The sequence below is a fragment of the Gymnoscopelus braueri genome (assembly GCF_963280865.1).
Source record: "Gymnoscopelus braueri genome assembly, chromosome: 6".
NCBI classification, from domain to species: Eukaryota; Metazoa; Chordata; class Actinopteri; order Myctophiformes; family Myctophidae; genus Gymnoscopelus; species Gymnoscopelus braueri.
In genome coordinates, this window is record NC_137607.1 from 45,942,129 (window position 1) to 45,960,649 (window position 18,521).

The 18,521-nt window shown below is 41.7% G+C and overlaps 1 protein-coding gene across 2 annotated transcripts; it reads right to left on the reverse strand.

Moving 5' to 3' along the window:
* Nucleotides 1–4,892: 4,892 nt before the first annotated feature.
* srek1ip1 (SREK1-interacting protein 1) lies at nt 4,893–11,200 on the reverse strand. Of its 2 annotated transcripts, none has more exons than XM_080430158.1 (5): nt 11,087–11,200; nt 8,955–9,002; nt 8,203–8,358; nt 7,430–7,505; nt 4,893–6,646 (listed from the first exon to the last, which is right to left on the reverse strand). In XM_080430158.1, exons 1-5 carry the CDS (start codon nt 11,097–11,099, stop codon nt 6,388–6,390), a joined length of 552 nt encoding a protein of 183 aa, XP_080286284.1. In that variant the 5' UTR covers nt 11,100–11,200; the 3' UTR covers nt 4,893–6,387. The 2 variants fall into 2 exon arrangements, with proteins under 2 accessions (XP_080286284.1, XP_080286283.1); XM_080430157.1 differs by having other exon boundaries at nt 11,063–11,200.
* Nucleotides 11,201–18,521: the final 7,321 nt, after the last annotated feature.

An 18,521-nucleotide genomic window follows, 5' to 3' on the forward strand; every position in this document is an offset into this window, starting at 1 on the left:
ACCGGTCTGTGCACCGGTGAGAGTCTGCTAATGTGCTAATGTGCTTTATGTACTTGGAACATGAGTATGAAACAAGAGCAGGCACAGAAACAGTAAACAGCATGAACGTTTTAACATATTCTTATGACAAAAACAACATGTGTCCCAATGGCGCCCGATGAGCCTGTCCAAGGTCTTCAGAAGCCCCCGAGGTTTGCTCGATACACAGAGTGAGAAGGCTAACAAGCTGGTGTTATCCTAGCGAGGCAAGCTAGGCTAGGACAACGCTGTTAATAACCTGTTGCATGGGTGTTAAGCCAACAAAAACACTGCCTGACTAAGACGTTAACCTAGCGAAGCAGCTAACGTAGCTAGTCTGGGCTAACTCACTCACGAGCTTCTGCCTCGTTCTCCCCTCGCCTATGCTGCCGTCGCCGGAGCCCCTTCGTTGTCTCCTAGCGCTGCCCTGGCTAAGCGGCTATCGAGGTGCAGCGTGGAGAACTGAGCGCAGTCCTCGCAGCGTCCCGGTGCATCTTGGAAATGCCTCGGCCCTGTAGAGACCAAGGCACGAGATGCAGAAACCATGAGGGTCATCCCCGGTGATCATCAAGCGGCAGAGCAGCAATACGCAGGGACGTGGAACCTCCATCTCGAGCTAACCTGTTAGCTTTCAGCCGCAAGGCTAAGAGCGCGGAAAACTCAAAGGAGGAAAACTTGCTTTAGCAGTAAAAGAAATAAACAGAAGATAGCCGCGGGAGCGGAAATAATAAAACTTTTTTTTTTTTTAATAGGAGGAAAACCCGTTGGTTAGTACAAGTACCACCGAGTGGGCTAAAGCTGGTTTCTGTCCTGATCAAAGTTACGTTTGTTATTAAGGTATGTCTTGTGCTGTTGCATCTGCCATGCAGAGAAGCGAAAAAAGGATGAGCCACGTCACGCAAGAGGTTTTATACCTCTTCCGGTCTACCGGACACGTGACATACCCTTCTCAGCCAATGAATGGCCCGGGAGTTTATGGTATGTAGCTCTGCATCAAAGCCAGGGGGCGCTGACATCCCATAGTGAGTATGTTACGGAGAATTAGACAAGAAACATATGTTTACATTGCCAAAGTGAAACAAAACAATGAATGTACAAATAAATGTTAACTTCTGCTTGTTTTAGCATGTAGCTAATTACAATGTGAAAATGTTTGGGCTCTCAGGTGATCTGTAGCTGAAACCTGAGAACAACAGCCACACATGTTGGCTTTGACATGGTAATGTATGTTTCACTTCAAATTGAATGCCACCATTCCTCCATTGGAGAGAAAGAGAGTGAGATAGCAATAATATGTGATATTATTTAATTTCATAACAATTCACTATGCATTTAACTTCTAATGAAGTAGTGAGATTAGATTGGAATAGAATAATCAGACAGACAGACAAACAGACAGTCTGTCTGTGGACACACACACACACACACACACACACACACACACACACACACACACACACACACACACACACACACACACACACACACACACACACACACACACACACACATACATACATACATATATTTAGTGTGTGAGAGGAGAGGTTACCTTAAGTTTGTATTGTATGTTTGAGTACTTAGAAAAGCGCCATCAAAATGCAATTCAATATTATTATTATAGGTTAGCTTGGTATAAACTTTTGAAAGTTTCAAACTCTCTTTCTCTTTATATTTCTAAATATAATTAAGTGGCCTCCCTCACATACCAATTCTGAGGTGGCCATAGCTGAGTGGTTAGTGGGCCCGCCTGAGGAACCATTGGCCCTGGTTGTCCCAAGGTACGATACCAGGCCAGGCCAACAGTGTGTGCCTGAGCAAGACTTCTAACTCCTAATTGCTCCCTGTGCACTGCACAGTGTTGAAAATCCCCAATTTCTCAAAAATATTTGGGAAAATAACTTTATAGCTCGATCTGCTATTTTCATTCCTTTTTGGGGTTTTTATAAAATGATTCTGTAAAATGTTGAGTTAGTTTTAAACTCATGATTTTTTTTTATTTTTGTAATTTTTTTTTCATTTTTTGCAATAATTTAAAAAAAAATGTAGGGAACAAAAAATAAAGGGGTATTTACTCGCGACCCTTAAAAATTGGTCCGCGACCCACATATGGGCCAGGGGCCTCATACTGGGGTTTGCCTAGGCCTCCTGATCCCTAAGCACGGCCCTGGAAAGGGGGGGGGGAGGAAGGAGGGGACCAAGTACAGACCCCCGGGCTGACTCCGGTAAAGAAAGTATATAGCCTAGGGTTTAAAGTGATTAAAACAGTGGTTCTCAACCCCCAGGGGGGTCCCCACATGCTTTTGGGGGGGTCCCAGTCAGATGACAGTGAGGTGACAATTTAAGGACTTTTAAGACCTTTTTAATACCTCAAGAAAATATAAATAAAATAAAGAGTATTACTGCATCAAAAATATTCAACAAACTATTCCCTTTGAATTAATTACATTAATATTGAAACATGTAAGCTGTTTTTGCCAGATAGACATGAAAATATTATTATTAATGGTGAAGTATTAATGTCAATCAGTATATGTTTTTCTTGAATAATTCCAGTTAATTCAAGCCTTATTAACATCATCATGTTTTGTTTTGATTTAACCACCACTAGATGGCAGTGACGAACGCAGTATTCCCAATGACGTAATGTCTCTCAAAGATAAATGCCCAACTAGTCCCTCTGTATCTCGCCGGGCGCAGTGGCGTGCGCCTGTAATCCAAGTTACTGGGAGGCTGAGGCTGGCGGATCGTTTGAGCTCAGGGGTTCTGAGCTGCAGTGGACTATGTCGATCGGGTGTCCGCACTAAGTTCGGTATCGATATGGAGCTCCTGGGGGAGCCCGGGACCACCAGGTTGTCTAAGGAGGGGCGAACCGGCCCAGGCCGGAAACGGAGCAGGTCAAAGCCCCCGTGCCGCTCAGTAGTGGGTTCGCGCCTGTGAATAGACACTGCAGTGCAGCCTGAGTAATACAGCGAGACCCAGTCTTTTTTGACGGTGGTTCTCAAACCTTTTTTTTCTAAATCCCCATAACGGTTGTCAAATTTTACCCTGTCAAATGGAAACTTGTCTTCACGGGTCCATTTGGTACCCGTAACCGGTAACCGGTCAGAGTTACAGACCACGAAAAGGTCCATTTGGAACCCCTTCGACTCTAGGAACCCTGAGCTGAGAGTCCCTGGACCCACTTTGACAACCACCGTTTTATGCCCCCTTTTCAACAAAGTTGTTTTCAGTCCTTGTTGACAATTATAACAAGTTTAATAATAATAATAATAATAATAATAAACTTTATTTATATAGCACCTTTCATGACATAAATGCAGCTCAAAGTGCTTAAAAAAATAAAGCAGAAGTGCTTTACAGAAAATAAAACACAATTCAACAACAAAGCAGAAAAAACAACATTGACACAATTTAAAACAATGGCATAAAAATGTTTTAGTAGATGTATGCTTGTCTTAGCCTCTGCTGATGAATAATATCATCATAATAACCTACTGTGTACAGATTTCTGTAAAAAACAAGAAGATTCTGAACGGTTTTGTGTTCAGAATTATACTTATTTCAAATATATAATGTAAATAACCGTATAAACATGTTGTGGACTGTATGGTCTACACCGCCTCCTATTGGAACAGAAGGGTAAAACAACAGACTTGAGATGTATAATGTCCCTAGCTGCCCAGTGGGTGTCGCTATTTAACAACATATCAAGGTGGGCTTTTCACAGTCAACGGTTCTCTTCCACTCTGTATACTAGTATACTGTACACTACATGTTATACATCAGGCTGATACTCTTCTTGCACTTTAATGTCACACATAGAAACGCATACATGTGTCAGTTCGACTGCTCAACATTCACTGCAAAGAATGTTGCATGAATCCTTCTGTTGGAAACGGGAATAAATTAATATCTGTGTCCATTAAATCGGCAAATGAGTCATATGACATGAGTTTTTATACTGATTTATTGGCCCATTTTGAAGGGAGTTCTACACACATGCTGCTAGTATTTTTCATTAGGACGAAAATGAATGAACCACCAGAAATGTGCCATTTTAAACAAGGTTATAAGCTGTTTTAGCCAGACATGAAAGAAATATTATTTTCTTAATGGTGAAGCATTAATGTGAATGATTCGATTATGTTTTTCTTGAGAATTGCAGTTAATTCTAGTCAAATTGAAATTTGTCTTCACGGGTCCATTTGGTACCAGTAACCGGTCAGAGTTACAGAAAAGGTCAATTTTGAACCCCTTCAACTCTAGGAACGCTGAGCTGAGAGTCCCTGGACCCACCGTTTTATTCCCCCGAATCCCCATTACAACTCAGTTGTTTTCAGTCCTTGTTGACAATTATAACACGTTTAGTAGAGGTATGCTTGTTTTAGCCTCTGCTGATAAATATTATCACAATAACCTACTGTACACATTTCTGTAAAGATAAGAGGATGCTGAAACTGGTCAAACACATTGGCCAAATTGTCAAATATTGTTAAACTAGCCGATCTACAAGCTCACAACGCCTCGCAACGTTGTGAGCTTGTAGATCTGCTAGTTTCAATAGTATATGTGAAACTGAGTTGAACAAAATGTAATGCCTCAACTCCTTCAATTCCAAGTGCTTGTCAGGGTGGAGGGTCCCCAGTTAAAATATGATTTTTTTTGGGGGGTCACAGTCTGAAAAGGTTGAGAACCACTGGGTTAAAACATAATCCAAAAAATAGATTTTAGGCAGGTTTGCATCTCTGGTTTATTGCTATCTTCCGCAGGAAACTTATTGATCAGCATTGATCAATTAAATTCACCAACTCATTTCCTCTGCTGGTAATAGTGCCAAAATATAAATCATCCCACAAAATATGACTTCATAAAACCGTAAGACATTTTATTACAGTAAAACTGGGAATGGACTTGGTTAAATGAAAAGAAATACGGTAGAGCAGTGTTGGAAGGTGACGCTGCCAAGTTTTAACAATACTGGCTAAGAATAATGGCTTGTTTTTCAACTGCCTTCTATGGTTAAGTAATACCTTCAACACAAACCACAGCACAGATCAGAGCTATATAGATTTATATGCACAATAGATTTTGGAGACCAAGGTCATGTTTTGTACTTTTTCTTGTACTTTATAGCCCTCGTCAGTGGAATTGTATTGCTAGGGAAAAGTTTGGGCCCAAGTTGATTTCCTGTCAGCTATTGATATTTGCAATCCCACACAATAGAAAAACAGGTCTAATCAATGACATGCAACGATGCTCATACAGGAGTGGGGTGTGTCTGATCGAATTAATATCGATCTAAATATTGAATCAAGCAACTTAAAAACTGTCTGGGGTGCACACAAACGGCAGAGCGGACATGAAAATGACACCGGAAATGTTTTAAAGTAAAAAATACTCCTTTATAGGTGGTTATAAACACCGAGGTCTACTGTCTACAGAAGCGCTGGGACCAGACACAGGACCAAGTGTCAGCATGGTGCTGACAGAAATCCACAGCAACAGGGTTCCTTTGTTGGCCCCAGTCCGTTCACCAGTGACAAAAGCCTGTTTCTAAGAACCCTGACTGTGTTTTGAGCTTGTAGATAAGCTATTTATCATTTGAGACATTTTGAAAGTATAAGTTCTGGGTTCCCAGCTCCTGAGCAGGTGCCAAATTAGGCTGTGAGAACCTTTTGTGAAACAGAGCTGTAGCGTAATGGAAACAAACCCAAAACCTGTGAAATACGTTTCACGGCATGGTTCACTTAATTCTTTGGAGTTTAAAGGACCCATTAGGGTGCAGTCACACCAAACTTTAATTCTGCCTATGCGAGCGGATTCTGCCAATGCTTTTCAATTGGCAATTTGCGGAAATCCTCGAATGGCTACAAACCACTCTGTTCCCATTGAAAAGCATTGTCAGAATCCGCCCTCATCGGCAGAATTAAAGTTTGGTGTGACCGCACCCTTATATGTGAAATGGTCCAATAGAGGTTTTTTCCCTGAGGGCAGTGTTGACAGAAAAGTCAAAGCAAACCTAAAAAGGATACGGCCCATATGTGTAGTTCCTACACACTTCCCCCTTTCACAACTCTATATTTATTCCTAGATTTCAATCTTCTGAGAGAGATTTCTCTGTCGGGTGGAAACCTCAGTCCAAAACTATTCAAACTGCCAGGGGGTCCCCAGCTAAAAGAATTAACATAGCATCAAAATCAGTTTATCAGTTTATCAAAAAAAAAAATCAGGAAACATTTTAACAACACAAATGTTGTATGAGGGTCCCTGGCACAAGACATATTTTCAGAAGGAGGTCCAAAACCAATTACATTTATTATTTCCTTGACATGAAAACGTTTTGAGAGGCCTGAGAGTTCAGATGTCTCAGTCGGTGTCTGAGGAGTCACTGGAGCTGTCGGAGGAGGATTCCCGTTTCTTCTTGTGCTTCTTCTTGTGTTTGCTGCTGTCCTTGTGTTTGCTGCTGTCCTTCTTGTGCTTCTTGCTTTTCTTCTTGTGGCTTTTCACTTTTTTCTTCTTCTTCCGCTCCTCCTCTTCGTCGCTGGACGATTCAGACCTGCTGCGTTCTTTCTTCTTCTTTTTCTTCTTTGTACTCTCGTCGTCGTCGCTCGACGACGAGTTGGATCTGAAAATACAAGAATTTCAGACTTTAGCACCCACGCCTAAAGGGTGACCATCTCGTTGCTGTCGGGCAGAAACCTCTTATCTCCATATTTTAACTTGTTGTAAATGGTGCATTTATATAGCGCTTTTATCCAAAGCGCTTTACATAGATTGTGCTGCATTACATTCACCCATTCACACACCGATGGTGGAGGAAACCATGCAAGGTACCAACCTGCTCATTGGGAGCAATTAGGGGTTCAGCATCTTGCTCAAGGACACTTCCGACACTAAAGGCGGTTACACACCGGCGAATATGCGAATATACGCAAAATTCGGACTCGTTCCGAATAATTAAAAGACGCTTTTTTCACTCCGCGAAACTGGTGTGGAAGCTTGCATTGACTTTATAAGGTTTTTAAAAAAAACGTATTATTCGCATGAAAAAAATCGCCCCGGTGTGTAAGGACCTTAACTCTTGGGGAGCCCGGGATCGAACTGGGGACCTCACGGTTCTCATCCGGCCACTCTACCCCTGAGCCACTGCCGCCCCTGTTTATCGTAAATGAATGCCCACTTGATCATACTACAAGCGTCACACAAAAGTATCAAAAGTAGTAGATTCAGAAGCTTGAAACGCGACGCTACACGTTTTGAGCTTGTAGATCTGCTACTTTTTATACTTTTGAATTTGAATCCTGAAAAGTAACAGTTTTGGACATATGAGGTTTCCATCCGACAGAGACGATCTACTGGACTTGCTTCAGATCAGAGAAAAAGTGGGACCCTTTAAATAAAAACACACCTCTTTCTTGGTCTTCTGTCTTTGCTTCTCCTCCGTCTGTGCCTGTCTCTTTGATCTTCGTCATCGGGTGAAGAATCTACTACGACAAAGCACAGAGTTGTAGAAAACACCAAAGTCAAGATTGAACAGCGGCCTTTTAGTTTTCTTAAAGTCGTACTGTGTAACATTCAGTTTTAACACCAATGTGCATCATTGTTTGATCATCATTTGAATGCTCACACAGTTAAGGCCAGTCCACACCAAGGCAACTCCTTGCAACCATTATCCCCAAATGGCACCGGTCACTGGTCAGTCCAGACCGCTACAATTTCTTGCAACTGGTTGCAAGTTGCGACTAGTTGCATTGGTGTGGACTGGGCTTTACGTTGTTAATACCTCTGTGGCATTTGTCTTTTGTGTGCGTTTTCATCCAGAGCAAGAATAGAAAGTTCACTCGATTTGCCAATGCAGCTGGCTGTGGCTGCAACATAAAATTCTTCAAGCTCACGACGCGACTAACCTGACTCCGCCAGATGGAAGCAGCTTGCATCACATTTGTTTCACAGCCTACTTCCATCTGGGAAGTAGCCCGATATCAAATATCTAAAAACTGAATCAAGCTACTTAAAAACTGAAACACAAAAGCCTGGGTAGACGTTAAAATGACCCTAAACATGTTTTAAAGTGAAATAAAAATTATGATCTTTATTATTATTTTCTATCATCAATTAAATCGACTACTTCGATTAACTGTTGCGCCCCTAATAATATGCCTAACTTCCTCGACCTCTGACCTTTAGAGTGCTGTCCGCTGCGTCCCAGCTTGTCACTGCGCGTCACCACCTGCTCTTCGTCACTCTCCTCGGAGCTGGTGCTGCTCACGTCCAGGACGATGTCCTTCTGGGGGTCCACACGCACAAAGTTCCTGCACTCAAAGGTCAGGTGACCCGCTGGGACATAAAGGAGGAAGAGGTCAGGAACCGAAAGGAATAGGCAATAGGATCATTTCATCTTTTTAACATCTTAAAACATTTTTTGTTTGTTTGTCAGGCAGAAACCTTCCATCTTCTTCTTCTAACTTTCTGTGTTTTTTCTACATTTAATACCCTACTTGATCATACTACAGCATCACACAAAAGCATCAAAAGTAGCAGATCCACATGCTCGAAACGTGGCGCGAAGCGATGCATTTCGAGCTTGTAGATCTGCTACTTTTGCCGTTTTTGAATTTGAATGCTGAAACAGTTTTGGGCATATGAGGTTTCCACCCGACAGAGATGATCTAAAACATTTAACACCTTCGCTACGTATGCAGCTTTTAGAAAAGTTGCTGAAGCTCTAAACTTAGTTAACAATTAAACAATTTCTATACTAGATCAACTGTCCCCCCCCCCCACACACACAAAAAGATGATGATCTACAAGCTCACAATGCGACACATTGTGAGCTCGTCGATCTACTATTTTCACTAAATGTTTGCCCCAGAATAAGGATGCTAGGGTTTGTGTGGTTAAAGTCAACAGCATCTATCCAAATGGATACTTACGGTAACCACATTTCTTACATCCAGCTCTGATGTTGTCTTTATTTGGACCTGGAGAATACAGTGAATATAATCAAGTATCTATGGAAATAGCAGTTTTGATTGTTAGTTGACATAATAGTCTAGCGACAAATTAAAGGGAAAAAACAACAAAATATCTTAGTAAGCTGTTGGGCCACCACAAGCCACCAGAACAGCTTCAGTGCACCTCGGCCTAGAGACTGTACAAGTCTCTGGAACTCTACTACTCTACTGGAAGTCATCAATCTAACAAAAGATATTGAATCATTTGGTGTTTTGATGATGGTGGAGAGTGCTGTCTAAGATGTCCCTCCAATATCTCCGATATGTTCTCAATTGGGTTGAGATCTGGAGACTATGCAGAGTTGCAGAACATACCATATGATTCAAATCGTTTTCAAACTCATACATCTATTTAGTTACACTTAGTGCCCTGTGGATGGCGCCATTGTCATCCTAGAAGAGACCACTACTGTAAGGACAGCAGTGTTTCATCATAGGATAAGGAAATCAATCAGAAGAATATCTTTTGCAGTGACCATTCCCTCTAAGGCAGTGGTTCTCAAACTTTTTCAAGTCATGGACCCCCAAATTGATATTTATGTGGCCGTGGACTCAACTGAAAAGGTTTTGTGCCAGGGACCCCCAGGAGATTTATGTAAAAAATCTGCTATTTTTGAATAGTCAACATAAATACATAATAAATGGTTCAGTGGTTCAAATGATTCTGATGCTATATTATAATTTTTTTCTGTCCCATAGAACAAAATGTAGATGTGACTTTAGTCACCGTTCCTAATTAGAAACACTAGCCAGTCAAGTCATTGTGACTGAAGCTCCTGCCATCAGTGCTCCCACTTGCAGTCACTAACATTTTTATCACGTGCCATCTTGAAATAAAAATGGAGGCTAACTAGGCCTGCTCAACATCATGTCACAGAGCATGACAGACTGTTGCTTAATTGTATGCAGCCAGTACAGCTGTCCTGAATTGATTATGTTTCATCACTCATTTATTCAGGGAATTTCCTTTAACTTAACACCCGTCTGTATACATGATGTGGTTGTGAAATGGGACGTTAGGTGTGAAGTTTAAGTACTGATAGCTTTGGTTGAAGGGCCTTTGCACAATAGGCTCTACGCACAGCAGCCATATTGGAAACAAATTGGGCCCCTTCCTTACTTCATTAACAGGTTACCAATGATACTAATGAAGGCTCTGTTCCATTTAGTGTAGCACAGTGGTTCTCAAACTTTTTAATTTCAAGGACCCCCATAACTGGGGGAGAATTTAAGGCCCCATAAAGGCCTAACTCAGTGTACAAATGGAACCATTTGTACACTGAGTTACACACCCATAAGGGCCCATTTGGAACCCCCTCAAGGAACCATGAGAGTCCCTGGACCCCATTTTGAGACCCACTGGTGTGGCAGAGTGTTTCCAGTGAGCCAACATGCGCAACATCAGCACCTTCACTCTGTTTGACCAGAATGACACAACCTTAATAATTAGCAACATCATTGGAAACACCTGCTGAGGCAATGGCCCAGGCTGCTGTGCATAGAGGGCCTATTACTTCAAGACAGAGGTATGCAACCAAACAGCCACTGTAAGTAAATCGATACTACCTTATAACATTTAAAGCTTAAAGGCCCAACTGGTTTGAATATATAGGGTTTGTAGATGGGGCTTTCTTATTCTATCATATATCAAAAATATAGGTCTGTTTTACTTTAATGTTCATCGTCTCATTCTAGTAATGGATCCACAAACATAGCAATACCACAACATGGAAGTGGCTTAGCTTTTGTATCAAGAGTATCATAGATGTATTTTATCGATTATGACATTTGCATTTCTATGAATACATCTATGATAGTCTTGATCCAAAGTTTACATAGATGTATTTTACAGATTCTGACATTTTCTTATGAAGTCAGACTCCATAAAACGCATCTTATGATAAGTCTTGATCCAAGGCTAGAAGTGGCTAATGCTTCTGTGCTAACTGTTTATAACTCTTAAACGCGTTGCTAAACCGTGATATTCACACATTTCACTCATGTTCACAGCATCGCAGTTATCCTACCACTCAGCGTCGTGTAATACTCGCCTGGTATGGCCATGTTCACAGTGGGTATTAAACTACTATTTAATTACAACAGAGAGATACTTAGACAGATAGTTAGGTTAGCGCTGGTTAGCGCGCGACAAGCGAACGTCTGCGTTTGTCCCCCTCAAAATAAGTCCGGGTGGAAACTGCCGTCGCGTTGTTGTAGCAGCACAGTTCCCGCACATGGGAGACGAGACATTTTCTGGAAGAATTTAAAGGCCCGAATTCTATTCTATTCAGTGTTGGAAAAAGTACTCAAATCTTTTAGTATTAATACCACAATGTAGAAATACTCTTTTACAAGTAAAGTGTGTGGTATTCAAAATGTACTTGAGTAAAAGTACAAAACTACTGGCATCAAAATATGCTTAAAGTACCAAAATTAAAAGTAAGTTTATTATGCAGAATGTCCCATTTCACAAGTTTTCAAATGTATAAAATGATGTTTTTTTTGCATAGTGCAGGATAGTAATAGGTACCGTTTATACTTTTGTATACTGTTGTTCTGTATTGATGGTGTTTCTTATTATGTCTTACCTATTGTATTGCTGTATCTGACCTTTCCTTACTCTGTATCTGTAACTTTGTAAATCTAACTGCTGAAATTCCCCAGCGCGATCAATAAAGGTGTGTGTGTGTGTGTGTGTGTGTGTGTGTGTGTGTGTGTGTATGTATATATATATATATATATATATATATATATATATATATATATATATATATATATATTATAATAAATATGTGTCATACTGTACTGTACCGAACTGTACATTATCTTATTTTATCTTATATTGAACTATTTTATATTGTAAAGAAGTGATTCCCAAAGTGGGGTGCGGGGACCCCGGGGCACTTTGAGGCGGTTCCAAGAGGTCCTCAAGAATAACTAATCAGATCATACGTTTTATTCTCTCCACTGTTATCTCTCCACCTACAGTACAGACAGTTTTAGAATGATGAACTAAATTCTAACCTAGCAACACATAATCTTCTCTTATGGGGGTCCCAGGCATTAATTAACCCATTAAAGCCGGGAAAGCATCTGTGTCATTTTAGATTTTAGCTATATATATAGCATCATACGTTTTTCAGAAAACACACAAGCGCGTCACTTCGTGCTGCGCTGCGAGCTTGTATATCTGCTATTTGTGAACATTTTTGAAAGATATTGAAAATGTTGATTTGTTTTTTAACACAGGTCTTCTGTTCCGGAGGTCCCTGGCACAACATTTTTTTTTAAAGATGGGGGGGTCCGCGCCCACACACACACACGCACACACTTGTCAAGGGGGTCCTTGACACAAAAAAGTTTTACAACTACTGATTTAGAAGGCGTTTGTAGAATCGGCCTCAGGTCTTAATGGGCCTAATACATATCAGTGTTAATTTTGACAGCAAATTTTTATTTAGTCTTTTGAATAACAGATCATTTAGTTTTAGTCCTATTTTAGTCATCTGAAATTAGTCTAGTCTTAAGTCAATAAAATTATATTTGCATGGTACCTAAATACCAGTGTTAATTTTGCCTGCAAATTCTGATTTAGTCTTAGTCTTTGACTTTTGAATAACGCCATTTAGTTTTAGTCCTATTTTAGTCATCTGAAATTGTTTAGTCTTAGTCTTAGTCGACTAAATATCACAATATGTTGTTTAGTCTTAGTTTTAGTCTTAGTCAACAAAATTAACACTGATACGTATCAATTTGCGGGTCCTTGACATGAAAATGTTTGAAAACCATATGACACCCACAATGTATCAGTTTCTGTCTGTTTTGTACATGGCAGCATGTTTAGCCTGAAAACCTCAGCTGCCTGTCTGAGCTTTTTTTTAATGATATATCTAACAGCTTCAAGAAGTGTAATTACTCTAACCATTCTCCCTTTGAACAGTGTAATAAGGCAGTGATGATGTTTGTTTCTAATTTAATACAGTAGTCATTTCACACCATGCCAGACCAGACGCCTTACTGTTTCTGCCAGGCAAAGCTTGTGTTGGAATGCTTTGATATTGATTAAATAGATGACATCTGAAGGCCTGTTTTAACTGTTTTATTAATATAACTTTCTCGAACAAAATTATATTGGAATTCGATTTTCTGTAGATTTATAAAGGCCTATTAAGCAAACGTTGGCCTTTTGTGCAAACCTTCAAAGTGCTGTCTGTCAGGCAGCAGATTGTGGGTGACCAGTCACCAGATGTGACACTGTGTTAACTAGAGGCAAATTGTGTTTTTAAAGGGGTCTGTCAGCAGGGCCTGTTGTGAAAACAGTTTAGAACAAGTGCTGTTCTTAAAGTCAGGTCTGGGGACCCCCAGGGGTCCTTGAGGGGGCTCCAGGGGATCCCCAGCAAAATTGTGTATAGCATAAAAATCAGTTTAACTCAACACTTCAACCCTATGCATTGGTATTTGAAAGCAGCTGATCTATAAGCTAAGTGTGTGAAGCTATAACACAGGGAAGCTGTGATACATAGCATGTTATTTAGACGGTTGCGAGGTTCATTGTTTACCTGGTATCCTATAGTTTCAATGTACAGATTATTATTTTGACAGTATAATGTTTAGACTGATGCTATAGGTTCTTGGTTAACCTATGGTCCTAGATTACTGAGGCGCTACACTGTCTCTGCATTTGATGTATGTGTTTACCTTGCTTATTGTGTAGGAGCTCTGGATAAGAGCATCTGCTAAATGCCTAAATTGTACGCGTTGTGAAATAGATCAGTTATTTTAACTCTGGGAGTTTACAAATATGGAACTGTAACTCCTCAAGGGCCGGTCTTGGGGGTCCCCCTGACCACACCCTGAGAACCACCGATTTACCTGACAAATGTGAACTGTCCTGTCTGGTACTGTGCCGTCTGTCCCGTCTCCCATCTGGTAATCCATCCATGCAGGCTCAAACAAGTGCTATATTTGGGCTTCCCAGTAAAGCCACTTATGTGGTTGATGTGAGGTTAATGGAAGGCAGACGGCCACATGGAAAATGTGGACATATGTGGGGCCCCCAGACATGCTCTCATCATCATGGCTGTGGAGTCCGTCAGGCGCCCTCATGCTCCTCTACTTAATACCTGCTTCCTTAACTTATAAGCTAAAGCCTGATTTATAGGCCTACTGCAACACATTGGTCGCTTGTGTTGTCGCCAAGCGACAGTGTCATACTACGAAGTATTAATTAAGCTTAAAGCAACAATCCGTACGTTTTATGGCCATTTCCCTCTCCTGACAGAGAGGTGATTGCAACGATGTCAGAACTACAGTAAAGATAGTGGCGCATCTAGTGTCCAATCTGCGTGCATGTGATTATTACCAAGGATTTATTTATTATTTGATTAATTACCACACACATTGTTGTGTTGTCACTGCTGTTGTATCCTACTGACTCACCTGCCAGTGAGGAGCCCGAATACGTAGAGCCCTCGTCCGTCTCCTCCCGCCCAACTCTCCCTGCTGGCAGGTGCCGCCCCAGCCCGTAGGAATTTAGGAATACGTGCAGTGATCACCCTCCCCGCCCGGGTTCCCTCGCCCAAACAAGGGCCAATTTGTGTTCGTATAGACGCTCGACAAAGCCAGATGCACCACGGTGGAATCGAACCCACAACCTCTGTGGTGGTGGGCAAGCACTTTTACCATGACTTTGACTTTCTTAATTGCTTGAGATTCCATAAGATGCGGCGACAGCGAGAGGCCTTGTGGCTTGTGAGGTGTGCCTAAGCCGCAAGGTGAGCGAGTGCCTGCATTGAGCAGCTAGATGGCGTTGCGTGTCAACTAGTGCAGTAGTGCACCGTCCCAGTTGGCAAGCCGTGGTAGACGGTACTACGCGCATCACTGACAATCACAGCGATTGGGTGCAGGGTTTTTCCTTGGGAATGACATACACCACGTCCAAATCTGTTGTGTCGTCTGCTTCAAATAACTTTATTGACACCAGGGTCTAAATTTGTCATTGGGAGAGTGGTTGGACACTGCAGCTGTGCTAGTTGTATTGTATTAACATGCTCTACCATACAGATTGGTTAAAATAATGTTTTATTCAGATTGATTGATAGAAAGAAAGAACAGTATCATTTGTTCGTTTTTATGTCTGGAGCAGTCTGGAGACTCCCGTCCAGGACAGCCTTCAGACGCGCCTCCTCAGGAGACTTGGCTCAAATCTGAACCCATTTGATTTGGCGTTAGGAACCCCTTGCGAGCCCTTGCTGACGTCGACCCTAGGCAGGGTTCGAACCCACGGCCATCCGCACGTTAGGCGTGTGCTCTAACCGTTAAAAGAAAGAACGGTATAACATACACAGTATGTGGGAGTCTCTCTGACCTATCAGTATTCTGCAGTGTTTTCACGTCGCCTTCTGATATTTATTGTGTCAGCTTGTTTGGAAACCCCAACGGAGGTGGTAACCAAAAACACACTGCCGTGCTGATGCCAGCAACCCGCAGATAGAGCAGAATACACAGATGATTGACAGTCTTTATGGTGGGTGTATTCCACTGGACATCCATTTGCTTGTCAAAACCGTTCGCAACAAACCTTGCTGCTGCTGTGTTTGCACATTGCTGCACTTCACCCATGGGAGTTTTTTGTTATAAGTTATGTTTTAAACATCTTTATGGGTGTTTGTAATCTGTGGGAGTGTCTCTGATGTCTTGGTATAGCTGGCAGACTTGGAAAGTACAGCTCGGTTTCACAGCTCATCATCTTGTGTGCAGTAGTGGGAGCACTGCACAGTCTGTCTTCTCTTGGGAGCCAGGTCTGCCTGTGGCAGCCTCTCTCCATGGGTCGCCACAGGCAGTCTCTCTCTCTCTCTCTCTGTCACCATGCCTATGTATACTATACAGCAGTGGTTCTCAATCTTTTCCGGCCACAACCCCCCAAAATTGTCATATTTGAACTGGGGACCCCCACCCTGACAAGCACTTGGAATTGTAGGAGTTGAGGCAATACATTTAGTTTGACTCGGTTCCACAGATACATATTGTGAAAATAGCAGATCTACAAGCTCACATTGTCTTGCATTTCTGCCTCTTTCTTATATCATTTGACAATTCAAATTTCTTCATTTCTTTTTTTTTGGGGTATTAAAAAGGTCTTAAAAGTTCTTAAATTGTCACTTCAGTCATTTGGGGACCAACCAAAAGTCATATGGGGGTCCCGACCCACAAGTTGAGAACCACTGCTATACAGTAGTATATTGTTGGTTTTTTTCTTCTTTTTATGCGTATCAGTTTTTCTAGATAGGCTAGTAGAGAGAGGGGATAGTATGTTCTGGATTCCTGAATGGAATCCTGAGTATCTTAATTACTGTAGGTCTGTTACTACTTGGCTGAGGCAACAGGGTTCCAGCCATGGACCACATCATTTTATCTCTAATATTTTGGCAGCTCAGTGGCCTTGTGGTTAGAGTGTCCGCCCTGAGTCTGGTAGGTCAGGGTTGAATCCCTGGCCAGAGTCATACCAAAGGCAAAATAAAAAAACAAAAAATATATAAAAATGGGACCCAATGCCTCCCTGCTTGGCACTCCGCATCAATGGTAATTCCCTGCAACAAACAAGCATCATGTCCAGTCCAGGGTGCGTGCTTATGGATTCCACCGCTTTTCTAGGGAGACCCGCTGTGATTGACAGTTCTTCCTTCCTAGGGTTTTTGCAACTATGCCTAAACCTAACCTTAAAGGAGAGATCCGGACATTTTAAGTGTTATCTTTGATGTGTCGCTAATCACTCACCATCATTGAAATGGACGTTGAGTTATTCCAGAGAGTCCCGTGTCATGCAGTCTGGCGACCACCTCCGTGGCATAATGGGAGCCTGTGTAAGAGTGAAATTCGTCTATTATAACCGATGCAAAGTCTGTTTTTTTTCTCCTAGTACTCATTGTGGAGTCTCATGATACCCTAACAGGCACTGAAAGTCCCCGACGCGCTAACGCTAATGCAGAACGAGCTAACGCTGGTTGCTTGTTTCTCTCCCTGGCAACACCGAGTTGCCAGGTTCTGGGAGAGAAACAAGCAACCAGCGTTAGCTGGTCTACAAGCTGACAAGCTCACAACGCGTCGCGAGCTTGTAGATCGGCTATTTTCAGAGCGCAACACCCGAGCACAACCAAGCATAAAATGACATGTCTTAGTTCTACTAGATATCTTCTCCACTAGTCCCTCCCTAACATTTTAGTCTAGTTTTTATTTGTTGACGAAATTGTCAATATATTTAGTCTTAGCTTTAGTCATCATAGCTTAGTTTTTATTTCGTTTTTATTTCGTTTTCGGCAGTGAAAAAAGGTCGACCAACATTTTTCGTCATAGTTTAGTCGACGAAATCAACACTGATGAGGTCCCAGATACAATGGTCCCAAACCACTAGTACTGTAAGTACATGGGTCGACACACTCTCTGCTGTTCATAACATTTGACACATGTGGAACTCATAGAAACCCTGCCCTCTCTCCCCCCAGAGCCACAGCAAGTGTTTGCTGCTCTGTGGCTAACCTCGCTGCAAAGGAATAAACACTTCCCTTCTCAGCCACTAGAATGTGCAAGAAATGCTTCAAGCAGGGCAGAAACCTTGCATCCCCATATATCAACTTGTTACAGTATGCTTTTTTCATAAATGAATGCCCTGTCGCTCTGGAGTGTCAGTGAAAGTTCATATTTACAAGCTTACATCATATTTGATGCGAGCTTGTAGATATGCTATTTTGGCTATTTTCCAAACAGTTTTAAAGTTAAAGTGGTTAAGTGTGTCTGTAGGTTTTATAAATATTGAACCAATGAAAAGTATTAACAAGAGAATTGTGACTAAAGAATAACAACATTCGATCCATCGGAACACAGGTTCTCTTTTCCTTTTCCTGAAACGTAACAGTTTTGGACGTATGTAAGGTTTCTGCCCCACACAGCATTGATTTGCAAGTGCCCCCCCCCCCCCCATTCATCTGCAGTACATAGTTAATTTCATCCAATAAATTAGTCTTCGATCAGATCATGGCTAGACAGAAAACCTGGCTCCTGCGGGTCAACAGCCACTTATTTCGGAGACGAAGGGTTTGTATTGCATTTTCAAGTTTCAAGTTTACAACGGTTGGAAAATAATAGACTGTGTCTGCCATTTCAGCTCTAATGGTGGGTTAAATGCAGAGCTGGGCACTCATACGATGGCCGACCGATGTCATCTCTGTATCACAGATTAAATAAGTCCATTGACTTTAATGTCACTTAATGGTGAGGCATATAGTATAAACTATCATTCCAGATGTCCTCAGACGACACTTTAATTTGACTCGGTTTTATCCGTCTGACCAGCGTTCTTTTTTTTTTACTTTGCAGATGCAGTGAGTACTCTTAACACAATATCGTTGCTGTGGGCAGAAACCTCTTATCTCCATACTCTTCGTAAATGAATGGCCTACTTTACAGCGTCACACAAAAGGATCAAAAGTA